Consider the following 14,669-nt stretch of genomic DNA (forward strand, 5'->3'; position numbering starts at 1 on the left):
ATCTGATTAATTCAGCTTTTATTTCAGCATTTTAGCCAATTTTACACTACATAAAACTTTCAGAAGGACACACTGAGTTTCCCAGACAAGCAAAATTTCTGTTCTCTGGTAAATACACAAACTAGGTTTCCCAGATATGCAAAACTTCTGCTCTCTGATGAATGCACAGCTAAACCCCTAGTTCAGTTCAGCAGTTTCTCTGCAGACAGTCGGCAGGCCCACTTTGTGGTTCAGGGTGGCCTTCGGGAGCCATGGCACCCTGGATTGCAGGTATTTCACCAGCATTTCTCAGCCCTCAGGCTGTGGTGAATAACCTCACAGGCAGCTCCAAAGAGGCAGGCAGGCAGCCAGGAGCAGAGATAACGCAAAGTGTCAGCTCTCCCAGGCTTCTCCTCCAGCTTAATCCCAAGAGATAACATAGCAAAACACAAGGGACACAGGATGCAAAAAGGGAGGTTTCAATGGCCCTCTGGTACAACTTCATGCCCTGACTCAGTTTGGTGACTGCTTACAAAAGGCTGACTGCTGGAAACCTCACACCCACACAGAAGGTGCTGAGTGCCAAAAAAAGGTTCAAGTTCCTCTCTAAACCCCACAGCGCAGTTTTTACACGACAGTGACCTGCAGTCATACAGAGAAACAAGAACCTCTGGAGAAAACAAGCAGAACAAAGACTCTCACCAGAGATGCCACTTTCTCTTCAGCCTTTGGGTGACTAGAGCCAACCCTGAGACTGCTCCATGGCTTGTAGCTAAACGAGAGCTGCAGCTGAAAGGACACACCACAGTATCAGTGCACATTCAAACCAGCCAGGTTTTATTCCTCCAGATCAGATACCAAGAAAAGCAAAGCTCCAGCAGGATGGGCCTCTGGGCAGCCTCCCAGCCTTGATGGAAACCCTGTCAGCTTCTGCATTCGAAGCTGAAGGTATCTGAACTGATCCTGCAATCAGCTCCAATTCTTGCACAGATTCCCATCAGCTTCTTTTCCCTAGAAAGGTGGCTGCTAGGATGCAAGGAAAGACTCCTGTCTGCCACCCGTTCAGCTGCTGCAAAGCTGCTCTGCAAGAACAACCTTCCTTCACTTAACCAAGCAAGGCTGTTGATTTATTTCAAAACCCTTTTTCATTGCTCCACCAGCTCCTCACGGGTAGTCTCCCCTCTCCCCCCTTGCTTCCTGTGTTTAAGTTCTCCAGGTTTATTAGTCAGCTCTGGGGAACACAAAGTACCAAAGCTGGCCCCAGATCAGTCAAAACTCCACATCCATCTACAAGTCACAAATCAGTAAAGTTGCAGCACTAACAATACATGTTCCCTTTCCTGTCACGGCCTTGTGCTGGCACACTGCCATAAGTGCAGATTTAAAACACTGGCATACAAGGGCAAGAATAAGTCCCTGGCTTCTGAGGCCAGATGGACAGTGAGGCAGAGCTCCCTGCATCATCCTGAAGCAAACTGTTTTGTGGCATCTGAGCCCACAGTTCACAGGCATTGCAAAGCATGAGGAAGAAGCAGGATGGCAGCCTTTTCTCCTCTCCAAGAGCGTAAAATGAGCTCCAGGTCAGTAAAAGTAAAATTTTTTGGTTTGGAAACTATCACCTTCAGGTGATATTGCATATTTACAGCTTCTTTAAAAGAGAAAAAGTAAAAAAAGAACACTTTAATCAGGACCAGGTAAGTTCACCTGATACGCAGCCAGAGCTGATGCTGTGGGCAATGCCAACAGCAACTGCCTGGAATACCAGGTAACTGAGCTGGAGACAAACCTGCTTTTTCCTTTTATCAGGGATGTGCAGAATCCAGGCAGGGCTGTGCAGCCCTAGCCAAGGACCCAGTCCTTCCAGTACTGCAGTTAAGGTCAGGAGAACCCAGCCTCTTCCCAGCATCAACTTCCTTCGGAAACCTGGCGCCAACCAGATGGCCTGCAGGACAGCACAGCCCTGTGAATGGCAGAGCACTCTGCCTGCCATGAAAACAGCCAACACCCTGGTGGCTTGGAAAATTCCCAGGCCTTCTCCATGCTGTGCTCTACCACCTCACCCCAGCCCCCAGCAGCACTGCCAAAGGCTCCAGGAGGTGCTGGTGAATTTAGGACATAAATCCTTCCCATCCCACCAGCCAGCACCTCAATAATAAAACTAACACCAGAACACAGGGAGAGGCCATTTCTTTGCACCAGAATGCTACAAGTAATTCTTGCCATATCCAGAACAGATAGATATGATAAGCTGCTTTTGCAGTGCAAAGTCATTGTGCTATGCAGAGGTGGAGAAGCTTTCCATCCACACCAGGGCAGGGTGCCCTAAGCCAGACCAGCATTACCCTAACCCATGTGCCAAAGCAGTGGCAACAGTCCCTCTGCAAGGAACATTTCCAGCCAGAGCAGACTACAGCCTCTCGTTCTGTCTGGACGTAGAGCCAATGCCACACACATAACGCAGAAAGGAATTAAAACCCCTGCCTTCTCATTGCCAGGAAATATTCCTGTTTGCATAAACTTCCCTCCTCCCTTTGCCCCGTTACTTCTCATGTCACTCCTGTCAGTATCCTTATGGTATGTCTGTGTCTCAGTGTTTTCAAATATTTCCTCACTTATGTCCTTTTCCCCTTTGTCATCACTTACTGAACACCACATACTGAGCCCACATAACATTTCCCCTTAGAGCTGACTCCTCTAGCTACCAAATTCTGGTTCAGCAAAAGGGTTCAGGAAAGAATGAGCAAAAATGCACACAGGAAACTCAGTTTTACCACACATGGCTTGTTACACCTCCTTTGAAAAGAGAAGTGAAAAAAAGTGAGTCACCTACAAACCCACTTTGACTTTCTGTCCTGAAGAGCACCTACTGCAGGGCAGAGCTACCAAGAGCACACAGACCAAACCTCTACCAACCCAGGCTGAAGACAAAAAGATCTCACTATTTTAGTTTGGCCGACAGAGCATTGTGGCAGTGGCATCATGGGTTGGAATGCAATTAAAATAATCATCAGTTGAGTTTCTGGAGTCTGACACAAAATAATTGGGCAGGTGCAGATGGGCTGTGCTAGGCTCTGAGCAGGCTTTCATCTACACCTTGCTCTCCAAGGAGAGTAACACTTCTGGCAAGCTTAATTCACAGGGTGCCTGGGGTTACATGGTAAATTTTATGAGGGCCCAGGCCTAACTGATCCCCTTTGCTCAATGCAAGGTTCACAACAGCACTGCCTTGCACCGACAACCTGATGCTGCACTCTCCTGTTCTCTTTCCAGCCCTGCTAAAAGTCTCTCCCAGCAACCGTGCAGTGTCAAGGCCACACAACACTCACTGAGCAAGCTGTGTGATATCTTTTCAAGTACTGAGAAAGAAAACAGCAGGAAGGCTCCAATTTCTACTTCTTAAAAAAGAAGTATAAATGAAGTGTCAAGGGACCTTCCCGAAGTCCTATACGTGTTCTGTGGAAAAGCCAGCGCTGTAAGGTGAACAGAGAGCATCACTGACACATGTCAGCCTCCACGGACACAGCAGCCTTCCTGGTGGGAATGTCCACCAAACATGCCCTTTGCTCCCTGCAATGCAACCAACCAGCAGCAGAACAGCAGCTGTCATTATCACCTTCTTGGAGAACAGCTGAAGGTCAAGCCAGCAGCAACTGCCACGCCAGAAAATGGACCTAAAGCTTCTCAAGTTTTAAGGCAGTTTCACCAACAGACCAACCTCTTTCCCTCAGTCCTTCAGCCTTCAAACCAGCAGTGAAGGAGCAGGAAGCCAACCAGCTGGGGACACTCTGGAAAGGGGAGAAGGAAGCAGGCAGGGAATTCGTCGCTTTGTCCTATAAATCAGCACATTCATGTGAACTGGATGACTCTGAGCAAGAAAAAGAAAGCTTACTCCAGCAAAACAGAAGTTTCACACAGCTCCAAGGCATATTCAGTCGTTTTTCCAAGAGGGGTTTTTCTTCTGCCAGAGAGAGCAGAACTGGCCTTTCCTGCTCCTTGCAGCAGCCATCTCCAACTCCTGCCTGGCACCCTCTGACATTTTCCATGGCCACAGGAAATGAAAGATTAAGCAGAGGCCCGTGGTGATCGTAAACACACCGCTCACCTGGAATCATTACTCAGAGACCAGCAATGGGTGGTGGACGATGTCACGATGTCCGAGTTGTATCATAAATGGGATAAAACCCCCCACTGCATCCCTGTACCCCCAGGAATTGGTGCAAAACTAGGCTGTGTCCCCTCTTATCCCTGTCCAAAAATCTGTCAGGAGCTAAGGAAACATCTCTGCAAAAAGCATCAACAGGAGTCTTGGAGCTTCTCTCTGCCAAAGAGTGCTTTTGGAGCAATCTTTTTGCCTCAGTTCCACCTCCACAGCAGCTCGCAGAGGACAAGTGGTAAGGATTTAGGGATGGGAAGAGGCAGACCTGCTTGCTCAGTTGCCTTTCAGAGCCAAGAGCATGAAATATGCTAATCCTGCCCATCTCTGCCAAGCACTGCAGACCCAGAACCACTGAATGCATAATAAAACTTTCACCCAGCTTTAACCAGAAGTGAAATGAGTACCACAGCCTCAGCTACTGAAATCATGCATGCTGGGAAAACAGATCTCCTATTACCCAGGAGAGCTGGATGTGAACCAGTGACCTGTGTCTATGTCCCATCACTCTCCACCTCCCCTCAAGCCATCCATCTTGCCTGAATTTTTCAGAGCCCTTAAAAAAGGAAGTCACAAAGCAGAAAATCATGATGCTGCAAGGAAAAATCCCAGCTGGAGCCAAAGGGCATGGGGCAGGTGGCTTCACAATGACCCAGTTGACCCTCAGCTGCTCTCAAAATTGTTGCCCTGATTATACTAATCCAGTTAAAGGCCAATGCCTCCTTCAGATGAATGCAGCTGACAGCTCATCCCTCAAAACCATTCCCCTGAAAAACCCCTAAGCAGAATCTTTCCTCATCAGACACTGCGCCAGCCACTCACACTTCCTTGATCCTCTTCCACCTTTGACAGACATCAGATTTCTCTTGTCCACTGTCATGCTGCTGAGCACAGACAGGCACCAAAGGCCTCAATATAAGCCAATAACTTCAGTCTGTTCCATGAGAGCCTGACACATTGCACCTCAGAGCTGATCCCCCTCCCCAGTCACTTGGAGGGTCAGTAACTAGAAGGTTTTTATTGCAGGAGTCTCAGCACAGGTCACGTTAAGCTGCAGAGGTCAGCAGAAAGGTCTGTAGCTGGAAGGAAGAGGAAGACTGATGCTAACAGCAAACTTTTATTCAGTTTATGCTAAGGCAAAAGAGAGCCAGCCAGACTGCCTGCCCCAGAGAACGCCTTGCCAAGACAGAAAATATTCAAGCTCTTCCTGTTTCCCCAAGGTCACAGTCAGAGCTGTATCTTTTATTACCATGTTTGGGATACCGGCCTCTCGGGCAGCAGACTACCACCAGCAGCATTTGAATGTACAGCTCAGGAGCTCCCAAAAGTCAAATCAGGTGCTTAACAAAGAGTAGAAACCACAGTGTGAACATTGTTGTGTCTCTCCAAGCACAGGTGCCACAATCAGCCTTTGTCAAGGCTGCAGCTCCAGACAGCAGCATGGAAGGGTCAGTTCTAATCATCAGCCCAGACATACCACCCTTGTATTTCTTTACAGTACTACTAAAAATAAAATTCAATAAAAACACTTTACCCACTGCAAATTTCCACAGTTCTCCAGAGCTGCACGTTGCTGGGGCAGAGTTTAGGCTCCCAGCCTGCCCCACCTCTCCCTTTTCTCTCCTCACAGAGGATTCAAACTGGCATGAATATGAGCCCCTGGGAGAATGCCCAAACATGGGGTTTTTCTGCTGCTGCCAATGGCTCTTGGAGACTGCAATGGATGAGGGATTGAGCCTCAGCCTGAGCAGACAGGTATTCCCTTCACAAAGACCTTTGGAAAGGCAACAGCAGACAGGACCACAGGTACATCCCCCAGAGAGGGGTGAAGTCTGCACAGCTCCAAAACACCTCCCCAGAAACACCTCCCGTGCAGCCCTGCCTGCCTGCATGGGGCCAGGAATGCCTGTCAAGTCCAAGGGCTAGCTTACAGCAGGCAGCCAAGAAGGGTGGAGCCCTTCCCAAACATAGCTCCTAGTAATGCATCAGGTCACAAGAGACGAGAGGCAGTCAGAGATCAAGCAGAGCTCAAGACAGTTTTATTTGCTTTATAAGTAGCTAATTAAAATAATGTTTCTAGGATGTTTTTATCACCAAAAGGCTCACAAATGAGACCTCTAGTAAAAAAAGATCTACACACACAAAGCTGAGCAATCTCCTGAGGCAGGTCAAAAGAGCAAACAGCAAAGGCTGCTTTGTGAAAAACAGATATGTCATAGACACTTGGGAGATGAACAGAAATGCAGGCAGAGAAGCACAGGCCACAGACTGCAACTAACACCAAAACCTTCAACAAATAACTTACAAGAGGTTTACTGACCACAGAGGTCAGATCCACTCTACTACTCATGGAAAAATGGGTCTGTAACACCAGGCTGCAGCGGCAAGGTGTAGTTTATACTAGGAAAAGGGTGTTTTGAGGGTATATTTTACACCAGTAAACCCCTGTCCACAAAATAAACTGGACCAGCTGAAGTGGTTTTCACCAGCAAAATGCCATCCATATCAGGCCTTCAGCTGATATAAATGCTTTTAGAGATAAAAAAGGAAAGTAAACACAAGAAACAAGACTTCCTGCAGCACCTAGCTACTGTTATCAAATTTTCACTACCATCGTTAGACTGAATCGATCCCACTTTTAGAAGAGCTTCTGAGATCACTCCAGAGGAGGATGACACTGTCTCTCAGCAGTCCTGGCTACCTGCAGACGGGAGAACCCGGACACAACACCTCCTCTCCCTAAGCAGAGCTGGTGAAGAACAAAGTACTCAAACCAAAACGATGTTCTTCATTGTTAATGAATGACTAAGCCGACCTTTACCCCAGACAAAGAAAGGGAATGCTTTTTCCAGAAGGATCAACAGTGATTTCTCTATCAGGAACAACAAATATTTCCCTCGGTATGGCAGGCGATGCATTTCTTTCCTTGGCTGGCATTGACACAGAGCACGAAAAGACCTAATCCAAAGCATAGCTCAGCCTCAACACTTCCCAAAACAAAAACAAGTGATGCCATTAAACTAAAAGCGTGACACATGCCTGAGGCTTTGCAGAACATGGCTCAAACCTCATCTACTTTGCACGTTGCTCTGGGACACTCCTTTAATCCCATTGCTATCAAGTAACAACAGATCGTAGTAACAGGACACTCTTGCAGCTTAATCCACACTATACCGTAGGTGCAAATTTCCCATGGACTGGTTGAGTTACAGTGCAACGCTGTAAATATACTTTCATTCAGCATGTAAACTACCTCAGCTCAGTCCAGTTAGTGCAATTCAAAAATTAATAAAGGCAAATCAAATCCAGGCTACTTAAATTCTGAATATGAGCATCTACACAGGGATTTAATTCACTTTAATCAACCCACTGGAAAGGTTAATTGGATTCATTTTCTTGAGTAACCATGTGAAGACAGACTCTAAGGATGAGATCTTGACCACACTAAAATGGCCAGTAACAGTTTTGCTAATGACTTAACAGGACGAACATTAACCCCTAAAATGTCAGCTTCAGCTTTTGTTCCAGTAGCACAAAGTGAAGCATTAAAGGATGACAGGAGGTCAAAAGGAACCCCCAGCTGCCTGCACAGACATATGTTTTCTACTCTTGGCCGGCTAAATCATCAAATTCACAACAGCTATTTTGTAAGAATTGAAATTTGGGAAAAAAAGTGACCAGTGGCAAGGGAAACAAGTTCAAGGAAGTTTGGTTTCTTTTAGGCAGGAAAACAGTACTCTCTATTACTAGAGAGTAAATCTAAACTAACTTGATTATGACAGAGCTTCTACTGGTTTATATCACAAATCACTGTCAGAAGGAACAAACTATCTCCTACAAAGCTTTCTAAACCCAAAGCAGCTCCAGGGCACATTTAACTGAGCTCAAAGGCACACGTGTGAGGCAGACACTGTGCTAACAGGGAAGCCGAGGCCAGCCCGGCCCAACAGAAGGTGAATCCGTGCTCTGAGCACAGGCCAAGCCAGCGGGACCCCCGAAAGCGAGGGGGGCACAGGGGGGTCTGCAGGGCGGGAGCGGCTGCTTGGCGCTCCCAAGCTCAGCGCAGGCCAGTCTTCATAAAAACCGGCAGGCTTAAGTGTTTATAGCCGGGGCCTCAACATCACCAGTCCCCCTCAAATCGCCAAATCTGTGGCTATTCACAGTTCTGCTTCCGTTTTTCTAATGCCCCGAGCGGAGCCTCCGAACCCGGCCGAGCCGTAGCTGTGAGGGACAGACAGACAGCCCTCCCTGTTCGTCCATCCCCCGCAGGAGGCTCCGGCTGCCTCATCCCCCGTGGGAGCGCAGCCCCGGCCGGCGCCCCCAGCCCGGCTGCCCGGGCGCGGCGGGGGGAGCGCGGCGGAGGCGCCGGCGGCGGCCTCGGCCCCGGCGCAGACAAAGGGCTGCGCCCTCCCCCAGCGTCGCTCCTCGCCTTCTCCCGGGGAGAAGCGGCGCTGCCAGCCCGCCCCCCGCCGCTCGCTCGGGGACGGGAGCCGGGAGCGGGGCCAGCAGGGCGGCCACGGCTCTGTCCAGCGACCGCTGCCGCTTCGCCGCCGGCCTCCACCTCTCGTCCCCTCTCGCCACCCGCACGGCCGCCGGACACCCCGCACCGGGACACCGCCAGCCCCGGGAACCCCGGTGCCGCGGCGGGAGCACGGAGCGCCCCGTCCCCTCCCGCTGACCCGGCTCCACGCCAGAGCCGCGAACCGCCGCGGCGCCTGAAAACTGTAAAATAATAATGTTTAAAAACCCACCCCAAACCAACAGTTTCTCCCCTGCCTCGCTCCCATTTCCCCTACACCACCCCGTCCCGTCCAGCGCCCCCTCCGCCCCGCGCTGGGGTGAGCCGCACCTTCCTTGACTCCGGGCAGCTTGGAGTGGTCGATGCCGATGCCGGCCATGGCCGGGCCCGCGCCCCGCTGAGGGCGGCCCCGCTGAGGGCAGCGCGGCGGTGCCGCCCGCGCCCCGCACCACAAAGTTGGGAGCGGATGGAGCCGGCGCGGCCGGGCCGTACGGCGCGGGAGAGCGGACAGAAAGCGCCGGGCGGGGCGGAGCGGGGCCGCCTCGCCGCCCCTCGCCCCCCTTCCGGGGAGGCGGACGGGGGCGTCCCGGGCTGCTTCCCCCTCCCCTTCCCTGGCGGGGCTCGGGCGGCAGCTCAGCGGGACGGGTAGCCTCCGAGGGCACTTATTTATACGTTTGGGTTTTTGAGGTTGTTTCTTTTTTTTTACTGTTTTATTGTTTGTGGGGGCGGTTTGGCTGCTTTGAGGCGATGGCCGGAGATCCTCTCCTACCGCCGGCGCGGCTGTCAGACCGCTCGGACAGCTCCGGTCCCCGGCGCTCTCCCGTACCGGGTCCGGCTGCCTCTGCCCCTTCATCCCCAAACCATCCCACCCCCTGCTCGCGCTGCTCCGCCGGCCTGGGAAAAGCAGAAGCGTCCCGGTGGAGCCTCAGAGCCACAGCTCAGCGGTGTCACGGCCCCTGCACCTTGTCCCTCAGGGACGGGGGCGGTGACTCTGTTGGAACGGGCGCCGCTCGAGGAGGGCAGTGCCGGCGAGAGATTCCTGGTCACGGAGCCCTGCGAGAGGCCTTTGAAGCCCAGCAGTGCTCTGCCACACACGGGTAGGGGCCAGCTCTCAGTGGAGACGGAGGACTCACAGCTGCTGCCCACCTTGGTTTGCCGGCAGCAAAGAAACAGCACGACATGATGTCCCGTGGGCAAAGGGGAAAAGATAAGAGGAAGGGGATTTGGGATTTAGGGATGTCTGAGCTTCTCTGGGCTGTGCTCAGCACAACCAGTCACTCATGTCAGCTGTTATGTTTGATTATAAATGCATGTTACTGAGGACTACGCAAGCAGAAGGTGAAGTTAATATTGCCACATTCAAAATGAACTGCCTCCAGCGTCTATTCCAATGGCCCATGGCTCCTGTGCCACTGGTGAGTAGGGGGATACAGAGGCTGAGCCCCTTTCCTGCTCCCCCTCTCCAACAGGTTCTGCGAAGCTCTGCACCATGGGTGACTGGGATGGGAGCTGAGAGAGAGAGAGTAGGATGTCAGAAAAAAACATTAAAGGGAATAATACTTCAATTTTATTAAAGAGTAAAGACATTAAAGAAAATGAGCAAAATAAAATAGGTTCCAGAGGGTTAGCCTTGTGCTACTCCAGAATTTTCTAGTCCTGTTTCCTGAAACTCAGGAAGTGTCTGTCCTTAATTCTGCCCCTTTCGAACGATATTTCACCCACCCCAATGTGGGTATGTATAGACTGTCTTCAATCTGACTCCCTTCACCTTCCCTTTAACTTCTCAGCCTTCTACACAGAAAAAGCCACGGAGTTGTGTATATTTGTGATCCCTTCTCACATACACACACCTAGTACATCTCTCCTGTGTGCTGGCACATGCTGAGAGCTGATGGGCCTCCTGCCTAGGGGGCCACTTACAGAGAGGTGAGCAGCACACAGCTGAGCCCCACTCCACAGGTTCTCCATATGATCATACAGATGGGGATTAGTCACAGGGTCTTGCCCCTCCAAGGGGCAGCTCACACAGATTATCTCCTGTCACAGTCCCAGCTCTGCCCAGCTCTTCTCTGTAATCCCTCTGCCATCCACACAAGCAGTACAACTGGACCTCTTGCAAATAATCCTCATGGTTTCAGCCAGCTCTGAGCTGATGAGGGGTCTAAAATTAATTTCTGGTTTCTCCTAAATTAGAGTTTTTCTGAACTCAGTATATTACTCTGGACATCCTTCACCTTTTACTAATCAAGCTTTTTGATCACTTAATAAGATTTTTTTATTGGACAAAAGTGAGGACAAAAGAAAAGGCCAAGCAACAAGGACTATACAGGAGAAGTGGCACTGAATGTTCTGATCTGACACAGGTCACAGCTTTCCAAGCCCAGAGTATGGTTTTCTCCTGTACTTCTCTCATTATAAAGTATTCAAGTCAGAGCAGCAGAAGCTGAAATTCTGAAGCATTCACATTTACACAGCAGCTTTAATGCAGCGGAGCCGCTTTATGACCCTGCATTTATGAACAAAGCTTTAAAGCTGTCCATCCCAATGGTTGTGCACTCTAGTCCACACACACAGCTCTTTGCTCTAGTCTTCAGTAATGAATTTGTATCATATTAAGTTGTCTGTCTAGAGCCAAAACCAGCAACATTAATTAGTCATTAATCTGCACTGCATTCAAGAGATTCCGTGTTGGACTGATGTGACTTTGGCTGCTGTTCCGAGCACACTGTCTTCCTGGATGTGTTTAACTTCACTGCACTAAAGTGAGATCTGGTGCCCAATAACCAAAGCCACAGCAGAGAAGTTCCTGATTTCAGATTAGAAACCTGATTTCAGGTTTCTAATACACAAATTATGGGCTCTTCATGCCTTCCTGTAGCTATATTTGTTTGTCTTGCGAGATCTGCTGGAGCTCAGTGATAGCCAGTGGATGGTGAGCTCTTCTAGGACCAAAGCAAAATACGGAAACAAAACCTATGACAACACCAAAGTATTTTCTTTGCCTTCCTGACATCGGATTTCTCTCTTAGCTTGATTTTTGAGAGATGCACTCAGATGAAGTCTCTGAAATTGGAAGATGGCATGAATCACTTGATTATAGAGGATCCAAAAATGACCATAGCAGGACTGAGGATGAGAAGGAATTAAACAGGAACCAGGGAATGAGTTACTGATGTAATGCTAGCACTGCAGCAGAATCACATCTTAGCCTTCCCCAAAGGGCTCCCCAGTGTGGCTGATCTCAAATCACCCTCCCAACTCTCACTTGTGTCTACAAGCTGCAGTTTCTAGGAAAAAAGCATGAAAGATGTTTGTTCTGAGATACTGTCATCAGCTTCTCCTGTACAGCACCTAGCTTGAAAAGTAGTACATGTTGCAGTGAATCCCAGTAAAGCTGGGAAGACTAACCACTTCCTTTTACTGAAGATAATAAGTCAATGACACTTGAATCTTTTATAAAAGCAGGTACTTGTTCTCATAGAACCTTCTGTTGGAAGAAAAGTCCATATCGTTTCCCATGACAAAAACAGAATTTGATCTAACTTCAACTCTTCTCTCAGGGAGTAATTTCATTCAGGAGAGATTTTTGCAGGGCACTAGTCCAACCTCCTGCTCAAAGCAGGGCTGGCTTCAAAATCTGATGACATTGTTCAGTGCCTTCCCCAGGTGAATTTTGAAAATCTCCAAGGCTAAAGATCACACTATCTCCCATTGTGATTTTTCTCCTTGTATCTTGGTGGGCTTCTTCTGGCTGCAGCCTGCAACCCTGAACCCTTGTCCTTGCACTGTGTGTCCAGTTTGGCTCTGTGCTTTCCAGCTGCCCCTCTCCGTGGCAGACCACGTGTACCAGGTGCATCTGTGAGGAGTGTGCTCCACCAGGCAGCTGCGGCTCAAACATGGCACTGCAGCTGAGCTGTGCCATCGCATGTATTAAACACCAGGGAGCTCCAGGACTGGGCACTTTGCCTACCTGCATCCAGGCATCTGATCTGCCCCTAAACACTGGAGTAAACCACATTTTTATGCTGGTACACCACACAGCGCTTTCCCAGCTTTCACAGCACTGGGAACACTCATGAGAGGATGCACAAAGGAGAGGCTGGAACACTTAGAAACAGGAAAAAAACAACACAATCTGGACTGGCCCTCAGAAAAGCCACAGTGAATTTTGATGGGCAAGAGCTGCCAGGCAGAGCATTGGGACTAGCAGCTAGGATTGCTTTATGCTGCTAAGATCTTTCTCCAGGCAGGGAGAGACAGTTTTGTGCTTGCTTCTTAAATAAACTGGGCACCTCTCCAAGTCTCCTGCTGTCATTTTAGGTCAACAGGATAACAACAACTGTGAAATAAATTAAGCCTCATCAAGATGTTCACTTCTGACTGAACAGTCTTTTTTAAAGTTTCCTTAATGACGGCAAAGCTCACTTCCAATTGATGAGGCTGCTGTCCGAATAGACACAGAGGATAATGATTCTGCAGGCAGGAACTTGTGACTCTGTTAATGGCTAATGCAAAGGGATGGGGAAAAATGGTTCTAGGTCTCTCCTGCAATCAGGTGCTGCACAAGCCCATGTCCAAAACCAGTGTGTCAGTGGTGACTGATGCTGGGGAACTGACCTTTCTGGGGACATGGGCTCTTGTTTTTCTCTCCAAAGTAGAATTCCTGTATAAAACTATAAAACCCAGTGTAGAACTCCATTCAATCTGCAGGAAGCCTGAAGGATATGAGTGCATTGTTTTTCCCCTGTGATAAATAAAAATCAAGGTTTGGGGGCTCAGATAGGATCTCGTCCCAGTCCAGGGCAAGGATGCTGCAGGGCCTCCCAGGGAGGGAAGCAGGTGATATAGTGATGCAGGGGAAAAAACAGACAGGGGGAAAAAATAACACTTCAGACATCAACCTCCCTGCATTTCTAAGCTAAGACACTTCAAGAGAGGTTTGAAGTCCTGTGCCAGAAGGGGTGGATGAGAGGAAGCAAACATTACAGCATTGGCAAAGAGCACCAAGAAGCAGGTGTGTAATTTCCGTAGGTAGCTGAATGGTGCCTGTGGGAATTCAGGCTCTCTGAAGAACAAGGAGAGCACAAGCCTGCAAGGATTAAGGTATTATAAAGCTCACCAGGGGTCATGAATGGGGTAATTGCCAAGAATGATCACAGAGGAAACTTAACTTGTGCTTACATGTAACATAACGGGGAGCACTAGGAAAATCATGAGCCATGCCACAACAGCAAGGGGTTTTGTTGACTGTCAAGTTGGAGAATAAACGTGCAATCTCAAGTGAGATATGCCTTCTAAAAATCTCACTTAGAGGAAAGTATTATTTAAAGTGTTACATAGTAGATGAGGGAAGAAGAAAATAGCTAAATGTATCTTTCCTTGCTCTTAGGTCAGAAGAACAAAACCCACCAAAATAACAAGTTATTCACTTAGTGCACTGCAGGGAGCTGCCTGCAAGCCCTCACAATCGAGGCATAAGAAGCATAACAAATGTGGCATCTAGTGATGAAGCACCTCGGTCATTCTCAGATATTCACAGCCATTACCACCTGGATGAAACCTCAACACACTGATGTTGTAAGAGGGAATTTGGTGGGGGCTGAAGTCAGGGCAGTTCTTGCCTAGCAATGATTTTGCTATATTGCACTCAGAAAAATGTCTAGGTCTACCTAAAAAAAAAATCACCTAATATAATTGCACCTGCCCCTCCTTTTCTGGATTAAAAAATACTAAAAAATAAAAATAAAAAATTCCTGTGTTATCACTCGCCCCAGCTTTGTTTCCCAAGATGCAGGGTGGTAAGGCATGGATATATCCTACAGCCTCAGTTGGAGCCCTCATTTCAAGTCACTTTGTATGTGCAAGTCTACAGCCATAAAACATTGGTGTTCATTCAGCAAAACACCCTTTTGCATGTGCAGAACTCTCACAGTAGATAAGGGTGCAAATGGAAAGCTAAGTAAGAAGACAGGCTCTCAAAAAGGCAAAGTTTATGGTTATCTGCACAAGTTTCACCAA

The 14,669-nt window shown here is 48.8% G+C and overlaps 1 protein-coding gene across 2 annotated transcripts in view; it reads right to left on the minus strand.

Annotated features, from left to right (window-relative positions):
* CCDC50 (coiled-coil domain containing 50) overlaps nucleotides 1-9,223 on the minus strand; it is a 43,388-nt gene extending 34,165 nt beyond the window's left edge. Inside the window, exon 1 of one of the 2 annotated variants that reach the window (XM_082288045.1) lies at nucleotides 8,982-9,223. In XM_082288045.1, the coding sequence (XP_082144171.1) occupies nucleotides 8,982-9,030 (49 nt within the window). In that variant the 5' untranslated portion in view covers nucleotides 9,031-9,223. The remainder of the gene's footprint in view (nucleotides 1-8,981) is intronic. The other variant, XM_082288046.1, reaches the window with a different exon arrangement.
* Nucleotides 9,224-14,669: the final 5,446 nt, after the last annotated feature.

The sequence above is a fragment of the Coloeus monedula genome (genome assembly GCF_965178545.1).
Source record: "Coloeus monedula genome assembly, chromosome: 10".
NCBI classification, from domain to species: Eukaryota; Metazoa; Chordata; class Aves; order Passeriformes; family Corvidae; genus Coloeus; species Coloeus monedula.